This window comes from Sceloporus occidentalis, unplaced genomic scaffold (assembly GCF_023333645.1).
Source record: "Sceloporus occidentalis isolate IW3139 unplaced genomic scaffold, rSceOcc1.0.p SCAF_9, whole genome shotgun sequence".
NCBI classification, from domain to species: Eukaryota; Metazoa; Chordata; class Lepidosauria; order Squamata; family Phrynosomatidae; genus Sceloporus; species Sceloporus occidentalis.
The window spans coordinates 21,715,875-21,735,660 of record NW_028316989.1 but is presented as its reverse complement, the minus strand read 5'-3'; the positions used below and the strand labels follow the sequence as shown (position 1 = coordinate 21,735,660).

General features: G+C 41.6%; 1 protein-coding gene across 1 annotated transcript in view; it reads left to right on the top strand.

Moving 5' to 3' along the window:
* Window positions 1–19,786, top strand: part of KCNJ5 (potassium inwardly rectifying channel subfamily J member 5) — a 63,365-nt gene that overhangs the window by 6,827 nt on the left and 36,752 nt on the right. Inside the window, exon 2 of the mRNA XM_089537650.1 lies at window positions 17,817–17,956. Within this exon, the coding sequence (XP_089393776.1) occupies window positions 17,925–17,956 (32 nt within the window). The 5' untranslated portion in view covers window positions 17,817–17,924. The remainder of the gene's footprint in view (window positions 1–17,816; window positions 17,957–19,786) is intronic.

Below are 19,786 nucleotides of genomic sequence, written 5' to 3'. Positions count from 1 at the left end.
ATTGACAATGCAGCAGGTAATGTGTAAGATCTTCAACTTTAGGTGCCCCACATATACAGAGTCGATCAAGAAAAGGGATATCCTGGTATCTTCCTTGAATCACCTTTGAGTCCATTTGCTCAAAGCCAAGTTTGGTAAAAGCCTTCTGATGTTCTCTTTTCATAAGGAAAAACAGATATTTTTTTCTTCCTGGAAGAACGTTTTGGCCCTTGATAGCCTGGACCAAAATCATATATCCTAGCAGTACATTCATTTGTGGCCTTTCTTCTTCTTTTGAGTTTGGCCAATGGTTGCTCAGCATAGTTGCTACTGAGTTTCATGTTTTTTGTTTCTTCTCCTGACTCTAGACTGGGAGTTGGGAATTTGGGATCTATTGACATGTCTTCCCATTCTGGTTGACTGTATGCATTATGTGCTCTTTGAGAGGTGTCTGAGTCAGGGGAATATTCTCTAGGAAATGTAACCTTCTGGGAAACAGATACTGTTTTTTGCTGTGACTTCGTAAAATCCATTGCTTTATCATACAACATTTCCAGAGACCTTTAAAGGAGCACCACGGTGTTGCCAGAGATATATATGTGCTGTAGTTTCTGGAAAATATGTTTCGTGTCACTTCTAGAAATACATTCCGTGCATCCTCCCAAGCAGATGTCATCTTCTTTTTCCTTCTTTCTTTTGGCCTTCCCAGGCAAAAATAAGGTCACAGTAAAAACAAGCCAGTGGGGATGAGTCTCCTCTCTTGACAGTGTCCTAAGACCAAGTGAAGAACTGGACTAAATGACAGCATGTACCATTCTTTGAGGACATTCCCTTGGAGATTTGGGTGTGTGAGTTGGGATATCATGCTACTTATTGTGGGATGCACATCCCTGGTTCCTTATCTGTTTCTGCATATATTGGGCACTGCTGGTTCAGAGCCTCCATATTTATGTATAAATCTCTATAAGAAGACCTGCAGAGGATGCAACACTGTGGAGTCTCGCAGACCCCTGGGGTTGACAGCACATGGAGCTAACATTTATTAGGAGGTACAGATATACTGCAGCTAACAAAGTAGATGTATTCCTGAGCATTACTTCTTTAACAGAAAAAAGAATTAGTACCAAAGGCAAAACTAACATGGCAAGAATAGAGACTGGCTACTACAACACAAAAAGAAGAGCAGCTCATCCTGTTTCAGCGAATAAGAAAAGAAAAAGAAAAGAAAATCAAAATTAACAATATGCCCATGTGAAATAAAACAACCAGGTCAGCTTTGCATAAATAAAAGAAAACATTGGCCCGTTACAAACGGGCCTTTGCGGCGCCCCCATCACGTGCTAGGGGTTGGCTGAGGACCTAGTGTCCATACCGGCCTGAACCCTAGCACGTGACGGGAGCGTAATAATGGCGGCGCCCTATACACACGGACGCCGCCATTTTGACGTATCGGACGCATAGTGTCCGTACGTTGTACCCTGGATGTGACGCTGCAAGTGCGCGAGTAGCGCCTCACGGCGTCCCATCCAGGGTGCAAGAAGAAGCGCCATTTTGGCGCTTCTTCTTTGCTGCATCCGGGAACCGCACAGTTTGGCTGCTGCGGTTCCCAGATGCAGCAACCGGTGGCGGCGGCAGAGCGCCGCTTTTCAGAGGTCTGTAACCCACAATTGTGAACTTTCTAGGGATCACTTAAGGGCTTCTTCCAAAATATATCTCAAGATGACTTTCAGCAGCTCCTCCTTTATAAGAGTTCCATTTTGGTGGCCAAACATATAGATCTATCCTTTTTGTTTGCTTATTTGTTTGTTGTTGTTGTTTGTTTTGCTTTTTTGTTAAAACTCTTGGGGGTTGTTGGTAAGTCAGGCTTAATCTGAGCTTCACTTTTCTCTCTGTTTTGTCATTCAAGCATGTTTGGCAAAGGATTCTGGAGGAGGATGCTGTTCCTCTTGCTTGTCACAGGCAGGTATACACAGCTACAACAGGATTAGCTAGAGCTGGATGTTGTTCTTTCCAAGATGAAGCAATAGTCATTATTTATGGCAGACATGCTACTGCAACCCAACACTTAAAATCTGTGTTTCTCCAACTATCCTTCAGCACATTCCCAATGCCAATGCTGCTAAAAATGTCCAGCTGGATAGAAAATGGATAGAGGATGAAAAGGGGAGTTGGATGGCTGTAAAAACACTTTGCAAAAAGGAGCTTCACTGTCGAGGGCTTTATTAACTATGAGGCTGTACAGACCGACATTATACGCCAGCCTCAGGGCAGAGTGGGGTGTGTGCCATCCAAACGACACACACCCTGATGTTGCCCTGATGCCGCTGTCACGCCATGTGCCTGGCCACAGGGCAGACAGCATCATGGCGTTCCTTTGACACTGCGTCCAGATGTCGCAGTGCCAAAAGGAGGGCTAGGAGGTGCCACTGTGGTGACAAAGGCTCCCTTTCTTCAGCACAAAAAAGAGCCACTTTTTGCAGCTCCTTTTTCCATCACAGAAATGCCAGATTGGGGTTGCGGCATGTATTTGTTGTGGCTTTTATCCGGCACTGAAAGGGGTGGCAGCAGGCCGCTCTAAATGGGCAGTTTGTTTAGCCCCATAGGCATGCCTGCGTATAGTTCCAGTTCCAGGTTCCTTTCTACATACACTGGATACCATTTGTACAGTAGCTGGCTCTACTCTGATAGCATCTGGTCCTCAAAGAAGGCACTGGATCAGAAGAAACACTATGGCTTTTCATGAAATACATTGTCCTAGAAGTGATGGGTGTAAGATTTGAGAAGAGTGAACACTTAGCTTGGACTGCATATCCACAGCTCTTTATTGATTTGTAAATACTGATTTATCCTTTTTGTTGCTGGTGGGGTCCTTGAGTCGATCCCAACTCATAGTGACCTTGTGGCTGAGACATCTCCAGGCCACCATGTCCTCCATTGCTCTGCTCAGGTTCTGTAAATTCATACCTGTGATCTCATTGAGTCTATACATCTAGCTTGTGATTTTCCTCTCTTTCTACTGCTTTCTACCTTTCCTAATATTATTATCTTTTCTAATGAGTCATGCCTTCTCATGATGTGGCCAGAGTACAGCAGCCTCAGTTTGACCATTTTGGCTTCTAGGGAGATTTCAGGCTTGATTTGTTCAAGAACATATTTGTTTGTTTGTTTTTGGCTGTCTATGATATCCTGAGCAGTCTTTTCCAGCAAGACATCTCAAATGAACTGATTTTCTTCATATCTGCTTTCTTCACTGTCCAGCTCTTGCATGATGATGATGGTGAATACAATGGTTTGGACGATTCTAACTTTATTGCTCAGTTGTATATCTTTATTCTTTAGGAACTTTTCTAGCTCTTTCATGGCTGCTCTTCCCATTGGCTGTGGTCTCCATTTTGATCAATGTTTGATCCAAGGCATGGGAACTCAAGGTACAGGAACTCATACTTAATAGTGTCTTATGCCCAAATGAAGCAGCTCATTGAAGACAGTGTGTGCATGACTTTTGGGGAATCACACGCATTGTTTTGAGGTGTACCCCTACATTTCCAGATTAATTTTTATGTTCTTTGGATTTTTTTGGCAAGGAGGCACCATGGATTACTGTATTTTGTGCTCTAGTAATATATGGTTGAGGGAAGTCCAGAGATTAATTTGAGGTTCATGTGGCCTAGTTTTGTATTTATTTTATGGTTGCTGATGATGATGGTTTGACATTCATGGCCCCATGCTTGATTTGACCATATTGGGTATATCAGGAGATTATTGCACCCAGCGGGAGAGACACGGGGTCTAAAAGACAAAAAGGGATGTTATTGCATTTACCCATGTCTGGGCTATAGGCACTCGGAAGACGTCCAAGTTGCAGATGGGCTTCCCAAGTGGTTATGGGCTGCTTACAGCCTGGACATGGGTAAATGCAATAACATCCATTTTCATGTATTAGATCCCGCGTATCTCCCACTGGGATTCCTGGGTGCAATAATGTCCTCAGACAAAGGTTGGAAATATTACATTCTCTAACTCTAAGAATCCCACATGGATCATCCAGGTGAGAGATAATTGCTCAGCCAGGTGCTCAGGTGCTGCTCCCAAGGTGACTGGCTACCTGATCACTGCTAGACTGGCTGCTTGGGTGCTGCTACCTTTCCACCTGGTCACTCTGGGAACAGCAACTGAGCAGCTGGCCTTCCTTTTACTGTAAAGCCGGTGCAGGTGAGAGGGAGGAACAGGCCTGAGTCACTGCTGCTGTTGTTTTTCACACATAAGACTCTGAGGAAGAGGAGGCAGTGGTGAACAGGGCATCTGTGAAGTAGATGTGGCTGGCTGTTGGGGGGTGCTAGGGTTTTTCCTCAAGAGGAAAGAGGGTGACAGCTCTTACTGTCAGAAGGTTCTTCCCAATAATTAGCCACCATCCCCTTTCTTATCCTTTGAATCCACTGGGTTGGATTCTGTCCTCTGGAGCAGAAGAAAACAAGCTTGCTCCATCTTTGATATGACAGCCTTTCAAAGTTGGTTATCATCTGCTTCCCTATCTTCTTTTCTGCAGACTTACAGAACTTAACATGATCAGTGCTCTCAACTATTCGTCCTAAAGGTATAAAAGAAAGAAAGAAGTATCAGCCCTTCCAATCCATTCCAGATAAGGGAGTGTGTACAACAGAGGGATAAAGTGTGTGTGGGGGGGGGGGGAGAAGAGAGTGGGGGACACAGAGGGAAAGCATGGGGGAGTTAGCTGAATGCTGATAGCAGGGTTGGAACAGATCTCTGGGCACAAGAAAATCTTCCTCATTCATTTTAGTCATATAAACCGCCTTGATTGATGCAGCAGAAAGGCAGGGTATACGAATAAAGTTTATTATTTTATTATTTATTTATTAATAAAGTCTGTTGTTTTTTATTTGTTTAATGGCATACATGGTGCTTAATTTGTGCTTAATTTATCATGCTTGGTGGTAGCAGAAATGGCTGCTGCTTCTAATATTACTCTTGTAGCATCATCAGGATGGGCATCCTGTGACATTACAAGGATTTATCCCTAGGTCTCAGGTTTTTGTCCTGAAATCTCTAGATCTGAATCATAGAATCAATCAAACAAACAAATAGCTTTATTTATATCCCACTTCATTCTGAACTAGCAGCATCTAAGCGGTTTGCAACTGTAAGCTAATTGCCCCCAACAAGCTGGGTACTCATTTTAGCAACCTAGGAAGGATGCAAGCCTGAGTCAAGCTTGAGCCTTTTCGCTGGTATTGAACTCACAGCCTTATGGTTTTTGAGTGAGTGGCTGCAGTACAGGCATTTAACCACCAGCTTGCTCCATCCTCAATATGACACCCCGTCAAATATTTAAACAGGGCTATCATATCACCTCTTAACCATCTCTTCTCCAGGCTAAACATCCCCAGCTCCCTAAGTCACTGTTCATAGTTCTCTAATTTTATCTCTCCTGTGGGACAATTAATCCTGATCTGAGAGTCGCATATGCTGCTTCCTTCCACTTTTGTGCCACTTGTGCAGCACATTATTCTTGCACCTTAGCCACTCACAGTTTATTATAATTTGAAAGGATCTCTTTTCAGCCTATGCTTTCATTTTAATTATACCCTTCATATGTGAAGCAAGAGTTGGCATCAAACATAAAGACTAGAATAAGGGGGTGTTTGTAAATACAGGGAACCTTTCAATTCAGCTCTCTATCTCAAACTTCCCATGACAGTTTTAGAGTTAATTAACTCTAGAGGACAAGTCAAATAGCTACTGTCCTATTAACCTTCCATCCCTGGAAATACACTAGCTAGATATTAATGTCTGTAGCTCCGGTTTATCGAGAGGAATACATGGGCTAATTACTAGGATTGGGTTTGGGTGCAACTAACAATTTTCACGCTGAACTTTGTCACAGCTCTGTTTTTTTGAACTGGCCTAATTCTGCATTCCAGTGGTTTCACAGTGGTTCAGTTCACCAACACAACTGTCCCAGCAGATGGAGACTGCAAAAGAAAAGATCATGAAAAAGGTTAGATTTAAACTGAACCTTACGGTTTCCCTCTAACCCATACATAACCCTGAAGTGACATTACTGTGGCATATTCTATTTAAGGCCTGATATGAGGACTCAGTGCGCACATTGTATCTTCTGCACTGGCTTCTTTAAAAAGCAGTACTGTTACGGTGTGGCATACAATTATCACATTTGGTACAGTATATTAAAATTTCACACTATTCAGATTAATTTTTTAAATCAAATTTATTATGATTATGATTATTACAAATGGAGCTACAAAGTCCTGAACTTTAAATAACACTGAATCATAAGGAACCCCTGGTTTCACAGTGAGCAGACTAAAAACTCTCCACTGAAAACAGTGGAGACCATCATCATCGGTGAAACAGAGAAAACTGTTTTGCCCCCATTCATTCTCCATAGTGTCAAGAAGACATAACACACTCATTCCCACAAAAAATATCTGAGAGAAGGAAACCAATACTAGGAATTGTACTGATCTGATATTGTATATAATCTGAAATAACAGTCTTCTTCTCATATAGCTTTTAGAAATGATTTTTGGGAAGTAATTACATACATTGGGCAATAGGCATCTTGTTGGGGTTTTGTTCCAGGATCTCCTGTGGATACAAAAATCCATGGGTGCGCAATTCCATTATATATGACTGTATAATAAAATATAAACTAACAAAAGTATAAACTAGCAAAATCAAGGTTTGCTTATATATATATAAAATCTTGATTTTGCTAGTTTATACTTTTGCTAGTTTATATTTTACTATACCGTCATCTATAATGGGGTAACAACACAAAGGAAGTAATAATTTGACATTGCCAAAGGTCACATGGAGTCTTGTGCACAGAGGGACCCTTTATAGTCTGATGGTATAAAGTAACTTGTTGAGAGAATTTGGGGAAGTTATTTTAGGGGACTATCAAAATTATCCAGGCAGCAATTGTGGAAGTTGATGTCTTTCAGCTGTTCACTCCCTTTTAATATTAATATGGTACTAACCTCCTTCTTCTTTAGTCCAAAATAGAGCATAATCATCCTGGCAGATGAGGATCAACAAAACATAATGATGCCACTGCTCTTGTATCTATGCTATCTACCCACTTTGGCGACACAATGAAGATCCTTTCCTCCTAAAAACATTCAGAACCTAGTATGCTTAGAGAATACCTTGCCCACTGGGTTAGTTTGATCACAGTCTTGACTGTATTATCCATATCAGGATCTGTTCTTAAGGGTGCTTCATGATCACCAACAGTGGAACACCATTCTGGTAGAGAAGAGATGGGCAAGTTGCTGCTTGAGAGCCTCCTGGGGTCCCTGACCTAATTTTGAAATCTGTGTGTGAGTGATTAGTTCAGACCTATGACAAGAGATATTTATGTCTTATTTGAGAGGTCACTTTGTGGAAGGAAGAGTGGAGAAGAGGAAGGAGAAAGAAAGGGAAGGGGAGGTCAGAAAATGAAAGCAAAGAGGGGGAGAAAGAGAAGGTGTGAAGATCTAAAGACATGTCCATATTCAGGCTCCAGCCGCTTCTGATATGTGACAACCAATTGCCAATGAAACAATCTCGGACTTGAGAGAGATAAGATTTCTGACTTCCTGCATGAGAGATTTGTCAAACTCTGCAGCTAAACAGAATCATATAATCATAGAGTTGGAAGAGACCGCAAGGGCCATCCAGTCCAACCCCCTGCCATGCAGGAAATCTCAATCAATCAAAGTAGCTTGTTAAGTGCCAGCGGACCTGGGAATTCCATATTTTGTCACTATCTCTTGTTTCATTTTGAATTGTCTCATCATAGAGTTTTCATGGTAAAAGATATCCAGTAGGAGTTTACCATGCCTCCTCTTTCTTTTCTTTTTATTGAGCAGGCTTCCTAACTGCCAGCAGTTGAGCAAGGGCAAGGTAGAATCATATAGTTAGAAGAGATCACAAGGGCCATGCAGGAAGACACAGTCAAAGCACTAACAACAGATGTCCAACCGGCCCGTTTTTAAAAATCTCCAAAGGAGGAGACTCTGCCACTCTCTGAGGCAACAAATTCCACTGTCATACAGCCCTTACTGTCACGAGATTCTTCTTAATGTTGAGGTGGAATCTCTTTTCCTGAAGTCTGAATCCATTGCACCATGCCCTAGTCTCTGGAAAAGTAGAAAACAAGCTTACTCCATCCTCAATATGACATCCCTTCAAATATTTAAACATGGCTACCATGTCACCTTCCCAAAGCTAAACATACTCATCTCCCTAACCCACTCCTCATAGGGCATGTTTTTCAGATCTTCCATTATTTTGGTCACCCTCTTTTGGATACGCCGCAGCTTTTTAATCAGATCTTAATAAAATTTTAATCAGGTTTTAAAAAATGCACTCTTTTTCCATTTTGAGGTTTTACTCTGCTTTTTTATTACAATGTTCTATTCTTCTTCTCTCATTTTTTTCTTTGTTCTTTTTTCCAAACCTGTTCATACCAGCTCTGAACTGCAGTGAAAGACATAACAAATTAAATTACATAAGATAATGGGGATCTTTGCCTCCACCAGGTTGACTTTGTGACATCTGAATTTGCCTGTTCCCTTTTCTGCTCTCATTAAGAAATCAAAAGGGAAGACAAAATAAAAATGCAACCATTCTCAGCAATAGCACGAGTAAATTTCAATCATCAGGAGCTCATCAGGAAGTATGTGTATGTGTGTGTGTGAGAGAGAGATAGAGCATAATTCTCCATTTATTAGTGTCAGCATGACTGTAAACCTATTCATAATTACCTGAGAGTACATAGGATTAAGCTCCATAGAAAGGGAGCCAGCATGGTTTAAGTGTTGGACTATGACTCTGGAGACCAGGGTTCAAATCCCTCCTTGGCCATGGAAACCCACTGGGTCACCTTGCGGAAGTCACACTCTTTCAGCCTCAGAGAGAGACAAGGGCAAACATTTTCTGAACAAATCTTGGCAAGAAAATTCTGTGATAGCTTGTCAGAATATGGTCGAATCTGTCATGAGCTGTGCGTATGGTTGGCAAACAGTGAATGATCAAAACAACAAAGCATGGAGGACACCTGGCTGAATGAAACAAAATCAGTGGATGCTCATGTCCCATTAAATATAATGACATACCAAAATGGTGTCTTTTATAAAAAAATGGAAAATCAAGGTTTGATATTTGAAATTTATACTTTTTTGGAACATTTTCAAACCGTGGATGCTTGAATCTGGGTATAAAAAATCCATGTCTAAGAAGGGCCGACTGTATATCAAAGGGTCTCCTAACTGTGCCATGGAAAAACCTTGTTGCAACCACTCCCTACAACCACCATACCCTGGTCACATATTGTCATGGACTTTATGCCAGACCTCCCAGTTATTAATGTAGTAATATAGAGGATATCATTTTAAAATTGTGCAACATGTGTGTACTGTAGATATGGGGAATGATGAGAGGTGAAGTGTTGGGGAAGAACCTTGATGGTTCACAGTGAAGATAATTGCTTGGTTCAGGAATGCATGGATGTGTATGAGATGTGGTTTCTCACAGAAGAAAAGATGTAGAGGGGAAAGTGGAAGTGTTTAAGGAGAGCTGGGTGATTAGACCAAGAAGATAGTACATGGTTATGTATTGATTTATGGGTGAATCATAGTCAAGTCCACAAAGTTTTAGGGTGGGGAATTGTGAACATGGGATTTGAACATGGGAATGATAGCCATTCTGTCTGCAAACATCTTCCTGCTAACACTTACAATTACCGGAATAAAGTTTCTTGCAGTTTGAAATATATAAGGCTGGTTCACTGAACTGAAGGGAAGGGCAGTTCTTGACATAGGTTTGCCTTTGGGTCATAAATCAGAAATGATTTGAAGGAACCAAAAAACAACAACAAGCTCAGTTGAACTCAGTGGCGCTTACTTCTGACTGCAAGGGATTTTGTAAATGCACTGAGATCTCCAATGTGGAATTTGGCATTTACCTGATCATAAGAAATACAATATTAGAAATCAGTGTTACCACTTAAACCCCTAGTCTGAAGTAGGAAGTGCATCAAAGGAAAATGAATAAAATTCCAATTTTGGCTTGATTTTTTTCCCCAACCTCTTTGATGGTAAACTTTGAATAAGTCAAACAAAATGTCACGAAAGCCTTTGAGTTTTTCCAGAAAACCTTGGACTTGAAGAAGGATTCTGAAGAACTTGAAAGCTCACATCCTTTGTGACCTTTTGGCCCACCCAATAAAACTGGACCTAATATTATCCACTTTGATTATTGATTATACTTGATAGCTACTTCTGTTTTGTTTTTAACAGCAGTGGCAGCCGATATCTTCCTCATCAATATCAATGGAGTGGGCATTCCACTCTAGTTTTTACTCCGAACTGTAATTGAGATATCCAAGGTGTTGAACCCAATCTGCCAAAGAGGTTCAGAATTTGGACAACTTCTTAAAAATTTGGAATATAACCTGGTATAGATTTACAACCCACTAGTATTGGAACTGCCACCCCATAGATAACAGATAGTCTTGTTATTCCCACATTCCCTTGTCAGAGCAAGGGGAGAACCAGCATTTTGGCAATAAAAACCAGCACTTCTCCCCTGAAAATAAAGTCACAGCATTTCACCTCCACGGCATTCGCCTCCTCCATACCACTAATCACTTTTTTCAGTGACTGAATGCCAAATGTTCAGCTGGTGCTTGCGGTATAGAGGGATTTCTAAGAGGCCATAGTTCTTGTCTTCCTGCCCCAATAAAGCAAATGAGGAAACCAAGAAACATTTTTCTCCCCGCTTTCCTTCTATCAATACAGTATTTCCAGGACTAATACATTACAATGAAACCAGCAGTCACCAGCTGGAGCTCTATTATACCAGGCAGTGAGGCTACTCTCTTGCTTTGGTAAGGCAACTATTGTCAATCAGTCCCCTTTGTACTTCTGGCAGTAGGTATCCCAGGCAGCCCTTGAAGGATTCCATTGTAAGCTGGCATTAATTTTCCCTCTCCGCTGTTGGAAAGTGCTACTACCAATGTAACAAAAGAAAGAAGAAACCCTCTTCCATAGATGAAATGGATGTAATTTTCATTACTTTGACACTAAGCCAAGATTACATTTTGAATAGGAAATAATACAGGGAAGATGGCAAGACATAGACTCATAGAGTTGGAAGAGACCACAAGGGCCATCCATTCCAACCCCATTCTGCCATTCAGCCTCTGTTTAAAGATCTCAAAGGAAGAAGATTCCACTACACCCTGAGGGAGTTTGTTCCACTGTCGAACAGGCCTTACTGTCGGGAAGTTCCTCCTAATGTTGAGGTGGAATCTCTTTTCCTGTAGCTTGCATCCATTGTTCCAGGTCCTGTTCTCTGGAGCAGCAAAAAACAAGCTTGCTCCCTCAATATAGCATCACTTTAAGTATTTAAACAGGGCTATCATATCACCTTGATCTAGACACTATACTTCTATTGATGCAGCCTAAGATCGCATTGGCCTTTTTAGCTGCCGCATTGCACTGTTAACTCATGTTCATCTTCTGGTCTACTGGTCTGGACTCCAAGATCACTTTCACATGTAGTCTCCTTAAGCCAGGTGTCCCTCATCCTTTTCATTTCATTTTTCCATCCTAAGTGCAATACCTTACATTTCTCCGTGTTGAATTTCATGGATGAATTTATTTCGTAGTGCTCTGGAGTGCACTTAGCTTGAGGCACACTTTCTTCATGCATCATCATCACCATCAGTAGCACATGTCAGCCTTCCATGTTCTGTTTATAGTCAGATGCACTATCCAGAATCGAGGCAAAAGATGTAAGGATTCACAACCTCAGTTATGAATGCATAACCTAGAGTTATGCATTCCATAATGGATTCATATTAAATTGTCCCTATGCATTCAATAGTGCATAAAAGTTTCTCAGTCCTGAGTTGCTGGCAGCAGCCACTACAAACAACATGGGTTTGTTCTTCTTCCAACCAGGGCATAGCAGAGGGGCATTTCCATCCCTTCCCACCATTGATCTCCAGTGTAAGGAGTTATTCTGACTGGGATCTTGTTTCCGACTGTCACACAAGAGATCACTCACAGAAAGGGGTGACAACAGTGCCCCTGTTGAGGAGAGACTCATGGTGTTCAAAGTGGCTGTTAATATTATTTGTTCCCACTTCATGACGCCGTCTTTGAAAAATAACTGTGGATGTTACTCATCGCCTGTGAGTGGAGCACCTGGAAAACCAAGAGTGAATTTGCTACTTCCATGGCAATGCACCCAGCATCCATTCCTGCTTGCTACTTTTTCACCTCTCTCTAAACCTTTTTCTTGATGAGGAAGAAATTGAGAAAGAAAATGGCATAAAACATGGGAAGAAATCTACTGAAAATACCTCTAAAATGCCCTTTAAAGATAATTTATTTTTCAGCATCAGAGGAACTTTATAAATGCTTATTGCATTAAGTTTTCTAACAGATTTTTTTTACAGTCCCATTGCTCAAACTATTAATTGTTAAAAAAAATTTAAATGGGAAAAATACGATTGAAATGAGAACAGCGCAAAACTTGAAAAATTCAAAACACATCCAAAAACACCCTTTTAATATAAATAAGTTGAAGGTAGAAACAGTCATTCATTACTCCATTAAAGGAAATTCACTTTAGTTCTTTGCAGCAACTTTTGTAATGGTACTTCTTTACAGATCGCTTGTCCCAAAACTAAATAGTTAAGTGTAGGAAATATTGGTACTTATATCAAGCAGAGTGCAATGTACCTCTACAGTGCTGTATAAATAACAACAACAACAACAACAACAACAACAACAACAATAATGTGGCCCAATGCAACATGAACCTCTGGTGTACAATAGGATAGAAATATGTAGGATGCTCTGGTAAGGCTAAAAATACAAACTTACTTTTACTGTTTCAAGGAATCCAGCAAAAGGAGGAAAGTAGATAGACAAAAGAAAGTTACCTGTACCTGTGAGAGTCACTAATGCTGGCTCTCATGTGAGTATATTATATGAACCATGCTTCCTTCCATACATGCTTCCTTCTCAGACTAAAAGAGTTGTAAAACTCTAGTACTAACTTTTGGAGAAAAAGTGAGGCGTGATCTCAAAGTTTCTTCTCAGTCAGTTCAGTCAATTTGACAACTATCATTGTTAAACAATCAGAAGTCAGAATTACCTGATGGTCTACTTCAGAATCTCCAGGGACCTGCCAGTAGATTCTCTCATTCTCTCATTCATTCATCCATTGATTAAGCTGAGTTTGTATTTAAATCCTTTCCTCCAAAATGGGCCCCAAAGCAACTAAAAAAGAAACAACTGAAATGTGGGTTTCAGCCCACGTGGGATGGTCAGTAACAGTGGATAAGATCAGAGCTTGGTAAAATTAGTTTCTGGCCTAGTCCTAGTGGCCAGGCTGGCTAGAAGATTTTGAAAACTATAGTCCAAGAAAGTACAGTGGACTCTTGTTATCTGCTGGGGTTTGGTTCCAAGATCCCCCGTGGATAGCAAAATCTGTGGATGCTCAAGTCCCATTAAATATAATGACATAGCAAAAAGAAAAAGAAAAGAAAAAAAAAAGGAAAATCAAGGTTTGATATTTGAAATTTATACTTTTTAAAAACATTTTCATACTGTGGATGCTTGAATCTGTGTATAAAAAATTCTGTGTATAAGAAGGGCCAATTGTAATTGCTGAGATCCTGCATCACATTTGAACCTATGAATGGCCTAAGGAATTGATCCCTAAAACCCACTCAGAGCAGGCAGTGCTTCTCTTTGTGACACTGTGGCCCAGGAGCAGGAAAGGGGGCTGGCTGCATAATCCTGACACAACCCGCTCAACCTTACCACCACCTCCATTGCTCAGAGGGTCTCTCAGGAGTTTAAGATGGTTTTCAGAGGCTGATTCCATAGGCCATCCATAACTTTAGGTTACAATTCCATAACTGGAGTGCAAGATGCCACCCAGCATTTTAAAATTCTGTGGCAGGGATGCTGTTGTGACATCCTGCACTGCATATTCTGCATCTGGATGGAGTTCAGCCAGATGACATCCCTCAAGGTCCCCTCCAGCTCTGTTGTTCTATATTTCCATGGCCATTCAGCAGTATTTAGAGATGCCAACTAGCTGGAATTAAATGTCATCCTGCTGAACAGTTGCCAAAACAGGAGGACATTTAACCAGAATAAAACTGTATGCTCAGCTGGTGTTGTTGTATCCCAAATTTCCACAAGATGTTTGCAAAAGGAGAAGGAAGAAAGATGTTACTCTTTGATCGGGTGGGTGTGTCTACGCATGTGTGCATGTACACACACACAGACACACACACACACACATGTAATATATATATACTATAAGTCATAAGTGGGCTTTAAGTGGCCGTAGACCATTTGAGAACCATAGCTGATTCTGAAGCCCCAAAAGCTTAATTCAACTGCCCCCCACCCCCATTTATTTTTCAAAAAAAGTGTTCTTTAATGATAAGATCAAAACTAGATAGTAATTCACTTTTTCTAATGATTTATTTTGGTAACTAATTACTTTTTGTGGCACAAGTAACTGGAACTGAGATATGTTTTTGCCTGTGACAACCCTGGCTGTAATAACACACTATTCTACACTGGACTGAAATCAAGTTTTCTGCCTGTTCCTTATTACTGGTGTGGATGTGGATATGGATGTGTTGTGGGTGTGCTGACTCAGTCTGAGCAATGAGAAGGAAAGGAGGAAAAGACGCATGGTTAGCTACCTTGTGCTCCAGCTCAGAAGGATTATTTTATATTTTTCTTTGCTTTATTTGGGAGGTGTTGTTTGCTGTTGCTGTTTGCATTTTGCATTTGGCTGATTTGCCAGGATACAATAACTGAACTGGGCATTTGGAGGAAACAGACTATTTTCAAATGGCACAGTAGTAACAGTAATCTGTTAGTTACTAAGAACTTAAAGAGTTTCCTTTCTGAACTTCAGCAATAGTAACAAAACTGTGTGGTCAGAATAATGATTAAATGAGTTATCCTGGGCCTGCCATATTGGCTTCTTAGCTATCAATGGATTGGAGCTCTCACAGATCACACCACGCCATACTTAATATAGATTTGAGCTCCCATATTTTCCCCATCTGCAAAGGGGCAGAACCAGTTATTTCTGTAACCTCTTTATAAACAGAGGATTTGTTTTTTAAAAAAAATAGAGTAAGGGGCTGTGCAGACCTACCCTAACAGCTGGCCTGCAGCCGCCTCCATCTCTACTAGATTGGGGCACGCCGCAGACCCAATCTGGCCTTTCCACTTTAAGACGCTCCTTTGCTGCTGCATTGTGTAAAGTCAGCACCAGAGGATCATCATGATGCCATGCACTGTGTGGAGCAGCGCTTAGTGTCATGCCACCATGGGGGCAGAGTCAGGGCATGCGTCGAACTGACGTGACACCCCGACTTCTCCTCCAGGCCAGTCATAATGGCCAGTCTGCACAGGCCCTAACTTTCAAATGCCCAAGTACCATCCAACCCCTACAATTCTTTTGCTTCTTGTCAGAAAGGTAAAACACATCAGGGAACGACTGAAGAATCTCTGAAACAGAATGTAAGCTTTCCTTTCAAACAATCTCAGGTTCAGTGTCTGTCTGAACCTCTGGAGGGTTGCAACAAATCAGTTTGCAAAGATATTGGGGGGGGGGAGTATAATATGCCCCACAGCATGCTTAGAAATAAAGGCAGCCAACTGAACATCCCATAGGTATGTTCAGGTAGGAATTTTATAGCATCCTCACCGAATGCACCTGTGCTAGTGGCAGGGTGGAGAGAAAGCCCTGGTTCAAAGATTTTCAATTTGGGTAGGCACATAGAGGGAGATGTAGTCCGCGATTCTGTATCACAGTCTATGCATATCAAGGCACCAGGAAGAGCATCTCGATGCGCATCGGCTCTATTGAAGTACATCAGCAGTCTCTAGCTGTTGTCCAGATGGGTTTCAGGAGCAATGGATGCACAACAGTCCCCATTGCCCCATTCATGCCCATGTGATGTCTGCCCCAATATATATAGGTCCCAATCCATAGTAGTCACTTTTCTGGCTTCTATATGTAGTAAAATCATGGCAGCCCCCCCTCCCCGCCCTTCTGCCACCTTGCTGAATGTCGACATTGTAAAACTGCTCAGTTTTATTGCTTGCTTAGGTAAGTCCACTTACGTAGACATAAGTCTCTTACTGAATTTCAGCCAGTCTCTTCCAAATAGTCTGGACTCAAAGCCATGTTGGGTTTTATAGGGTTTTATAGGTCATAGCCAGTGCTTTGAATTGTTTTCAAAAAGAGATCAGTAACCGGTGAAGTTGCTGTAATATGGTAGTTACATGTTCCCTGTAGCCAGCCCTGATCAGCAACTTGGCTGTAGCATTTTGGACCCAATATCCTGACATTTGTGCAGCTTTTCCCTTTGCACTCTGCATAGGCTCAGTTGCATTGTCCCTATTTAAAAGAGATCTCAGTTCTCCTCAGAGTAAAGGTACTATGCCCATACTCAGAGGCACAGTTTGAAATACCAGAATTATTTGAAGCAGTTCAGTGATAAGGAGATGGTGGCCCCAGCCCCCAGCTGGGTTCCTTTCCGTTCCGTGAGATGCTTGGCTTTCTCTTAATATCACTCCTACCCCCTCCAGCCTTGGTATGTCAGTAAAAGCTCCATGATATGGAGAAGCTTGATAAAAAGCCTCTTTGTGTCACTGATAACAGAGTGACACATTGCCTTTTCCTTTCCTTTTGCAGCCATGGCAGTTTTCAACAGCCTGTCCTCAAGGAGCAAGTGGCTTTATACTAAAGTGACATATTTATTATCCTTAGCCCTATTTAGCCAAGGATGGTGGTCCATGCGACTTGAGGGGTTCTATGGCACTGGAGGGCTATGGTCTGCTGTGAGAAGTATGCCATGGTTTCACAGAGCTTGCTGCTCCTGCTAGCAGGAAAATGCCAATGATATAACATTTCCCCAATAAGAAAATACTCACAAGTACATCTGACTAGGTAATTGGTTTGATTTCAGCAATGGGACTTAAAATAGCAACAACAATAAAAGTCAAAGTATGTTTCTATTAAAACATTTGCATTGTTAACATTCTGACACTATATGGAGATGGGGAAATTGCTTACAATGCAATTTTTCCCCATGTCTCCTGGGGCAAACTTTGTTTGAGTGTGAATTACATTATGGCCTTAAGCATTTAGTGGAAGGCAGGATACCTTAAACAGAGTGGGCCAGAGGGGGGGGGGGGGGAGGTTACCATTTGGACTATAGTTCCCAGAATCCACTGACAGTCATAGCTGCTGGGAATCTTGGCGTTATATTCCCCAAAAAGCTACTGTTCCAGATCTGGACTCAATCAGGGTGAGGAAAGTATGGCCCTCCACGTTGTGTTGGACTGCAACCATTATCAGTTTAAATAATGAAGGATCATGGGATTTGAGGTCCAATAACATTTGGAGGGCCACAGATCCCTTGCCCCTCCCCTAAATTAAACATCAATTTGAGGTTGAATTGCGTGACTAATTAAAATTATGAGCTGATCAGGGAATTACAAAAGCAGCATGAAAAATACGTCCTCCCTCTTCCATGCCCTACTTTTTATACATATCATATTTTGTATATTTGTACCTAATTTGTATAATTTTGCATTAAATTGCACTTCGGTTATTTTTGTTACATGTAAAAAAAACATTTTAAAAGATGTAGGCATTATGTCTGAGAGACTGCTACCAGTAATAGTGGATTGTTAGTTTTCCCATGTTTTCCTTATCTTTGCACTCTCTTACTTCTATTTCTGTAGCAGTTGAGCTGATGTTAATGGAGAAATGACTGTTCCAGGTCTAGCTAAAACATGCAAGACTACGATGGGATCTGAACTCAGGGTTTCCAGGATCAAAGCCAACATCTTATGTCTTGTACTGCACTGCCTCTCATACTGAGGTAAGGCTTCTTTCATAAACACGCATACATTTCACTCACTGTTACTGGGTTATCTCATTAGCTTCTTCTATGAAAATCAAGATGATAACAGGTTTTTATTCTGAAATATTTCCATCTTTTAACTCAAATGTACTGTTCTTGCTAAGGAAGTAAAGAACATGCACAAAAAATCTCAACTGCAATGAGAAAGTGTATCTTCACTAGAGTTGCCAGAATGAAAACTGGAGAACGCTACTGGACCTTAAATGATTCTGTAGAAGAGGCAATTTAGGCAGATATTCCTAATCAGCTAACAAGCGACAGCAGCTAAAATGTACTCTTCTACCCCACCATTAAGAGGACAGGAACCCTTCCAGCTTTCACACTGACAACTCTAGTATTGACACATCGAGGCACTGCCATCATAGAATCATAGAGTTGAAAGAAACCCCAAGGGCCATCCAGTCCAACCCCCCTTCTGCCATACAGGAACTCTCAGTCAAAGCATCCCTGACAGATGGCCATCCAGCCTCTGTTTAAAGACTCCACTAATCTTTGAGGAAGGAGTGCGTTCCACTGTCGAACAGCCCTTACTTTCAGGACGTTCCTGTTAATGTTGAGGTGGAATCTCTTTTCCTGAAGCTTGCATCCATTACTCCATGTCTTGTTCTCTGGAGCAGCAGAAAACAAGCTTGCTCCCTCCTCAATATGACATCCCTCCAAATATTTAAACAGGGTTATCATATCACCTCTTAACCTTCTCTTCTCCAGGCTAAACATCCCAAGCTCCCTGAGTCGTTCTCATAGGGCATGATTTCCAGACCCTTCACCATTTCAGTCACCCTCCTTTGGACATGCTCCAGTTTCTCAATGTCCTTTTTGAATTGTGGTGCTCAGAACTGGACAAACATCAAAAAACAAACATGTCTGTTACCATGATATCCCCCCCCTTCTGTAATCTGGATTTTAATTTGACCCAGTTAATGCTTACCTCTCCTTTGAGGCCACCATTAATGATCCACTCTAGTTCTTTTCTAGTTCTGAGCCTGGCAAACATCATTGTCACCCAGTGGCTCTGATGCCAACCGTATTTCTTTTCAGTCTCCAAATGTCTACTATTGCACAGGGTGAGAGCGTGAGCATCATTCCTACTTAGGCAATTACATTGGCTGTGTTTAAATTCTCTTGGTAAATGCCAAATGTCTGCCTCATTTACCCAAATGCCTAAAATGTATTTCTAAATGTGCATCAGAAGTGTGAAGTTACTATAGCGCTCAAAAGGACTGGAGGAAAGTTCCATCTGAGGGGACAGGATTCTTATTTGGAGAGGTCAATACCCTCATTTTGAACTCCCAATAGATACATTCCTGATTTAAAAGCTTATTGCACCCATTCCCCCCCCCCCCCCCCGTTACGGGAATGGGAAGGGGACACTTGGGGCCGTGTGTCACTGAGAAAAAAAACAGATTTTACCACACACTAAAGTGTCCTCAAAATGGCCCCATTCCGTTCCCCTAGCCCCAAACCGACCCCATTCAGTGCTGAGGAGTGCCATTTTGCTCGGCTGGAAGACTTCCGACCTGAACATTTAACGTCCCTCAGCACTAAATGGGGTCGGCTTGGGGCCTGGGAACGGAATGGGGCCATTTTGAGGCCACTTCAGTGTGTGGTAAAATCTGTTTTTTTTCTCGGTGACGCAGGGCCCCAAGTGACCCCTTCCTGTTCCCGTAATGGGGGAGAAATGGGTGCAATAAGCTTCTTAGTCTTTAAAATTTGAGCTAAAACTCAGGGTGGACATATTGCCCCGCTAGTCTTCTCCATGTTTTTGTTTCTTCTGCGACTTGGTTTAGA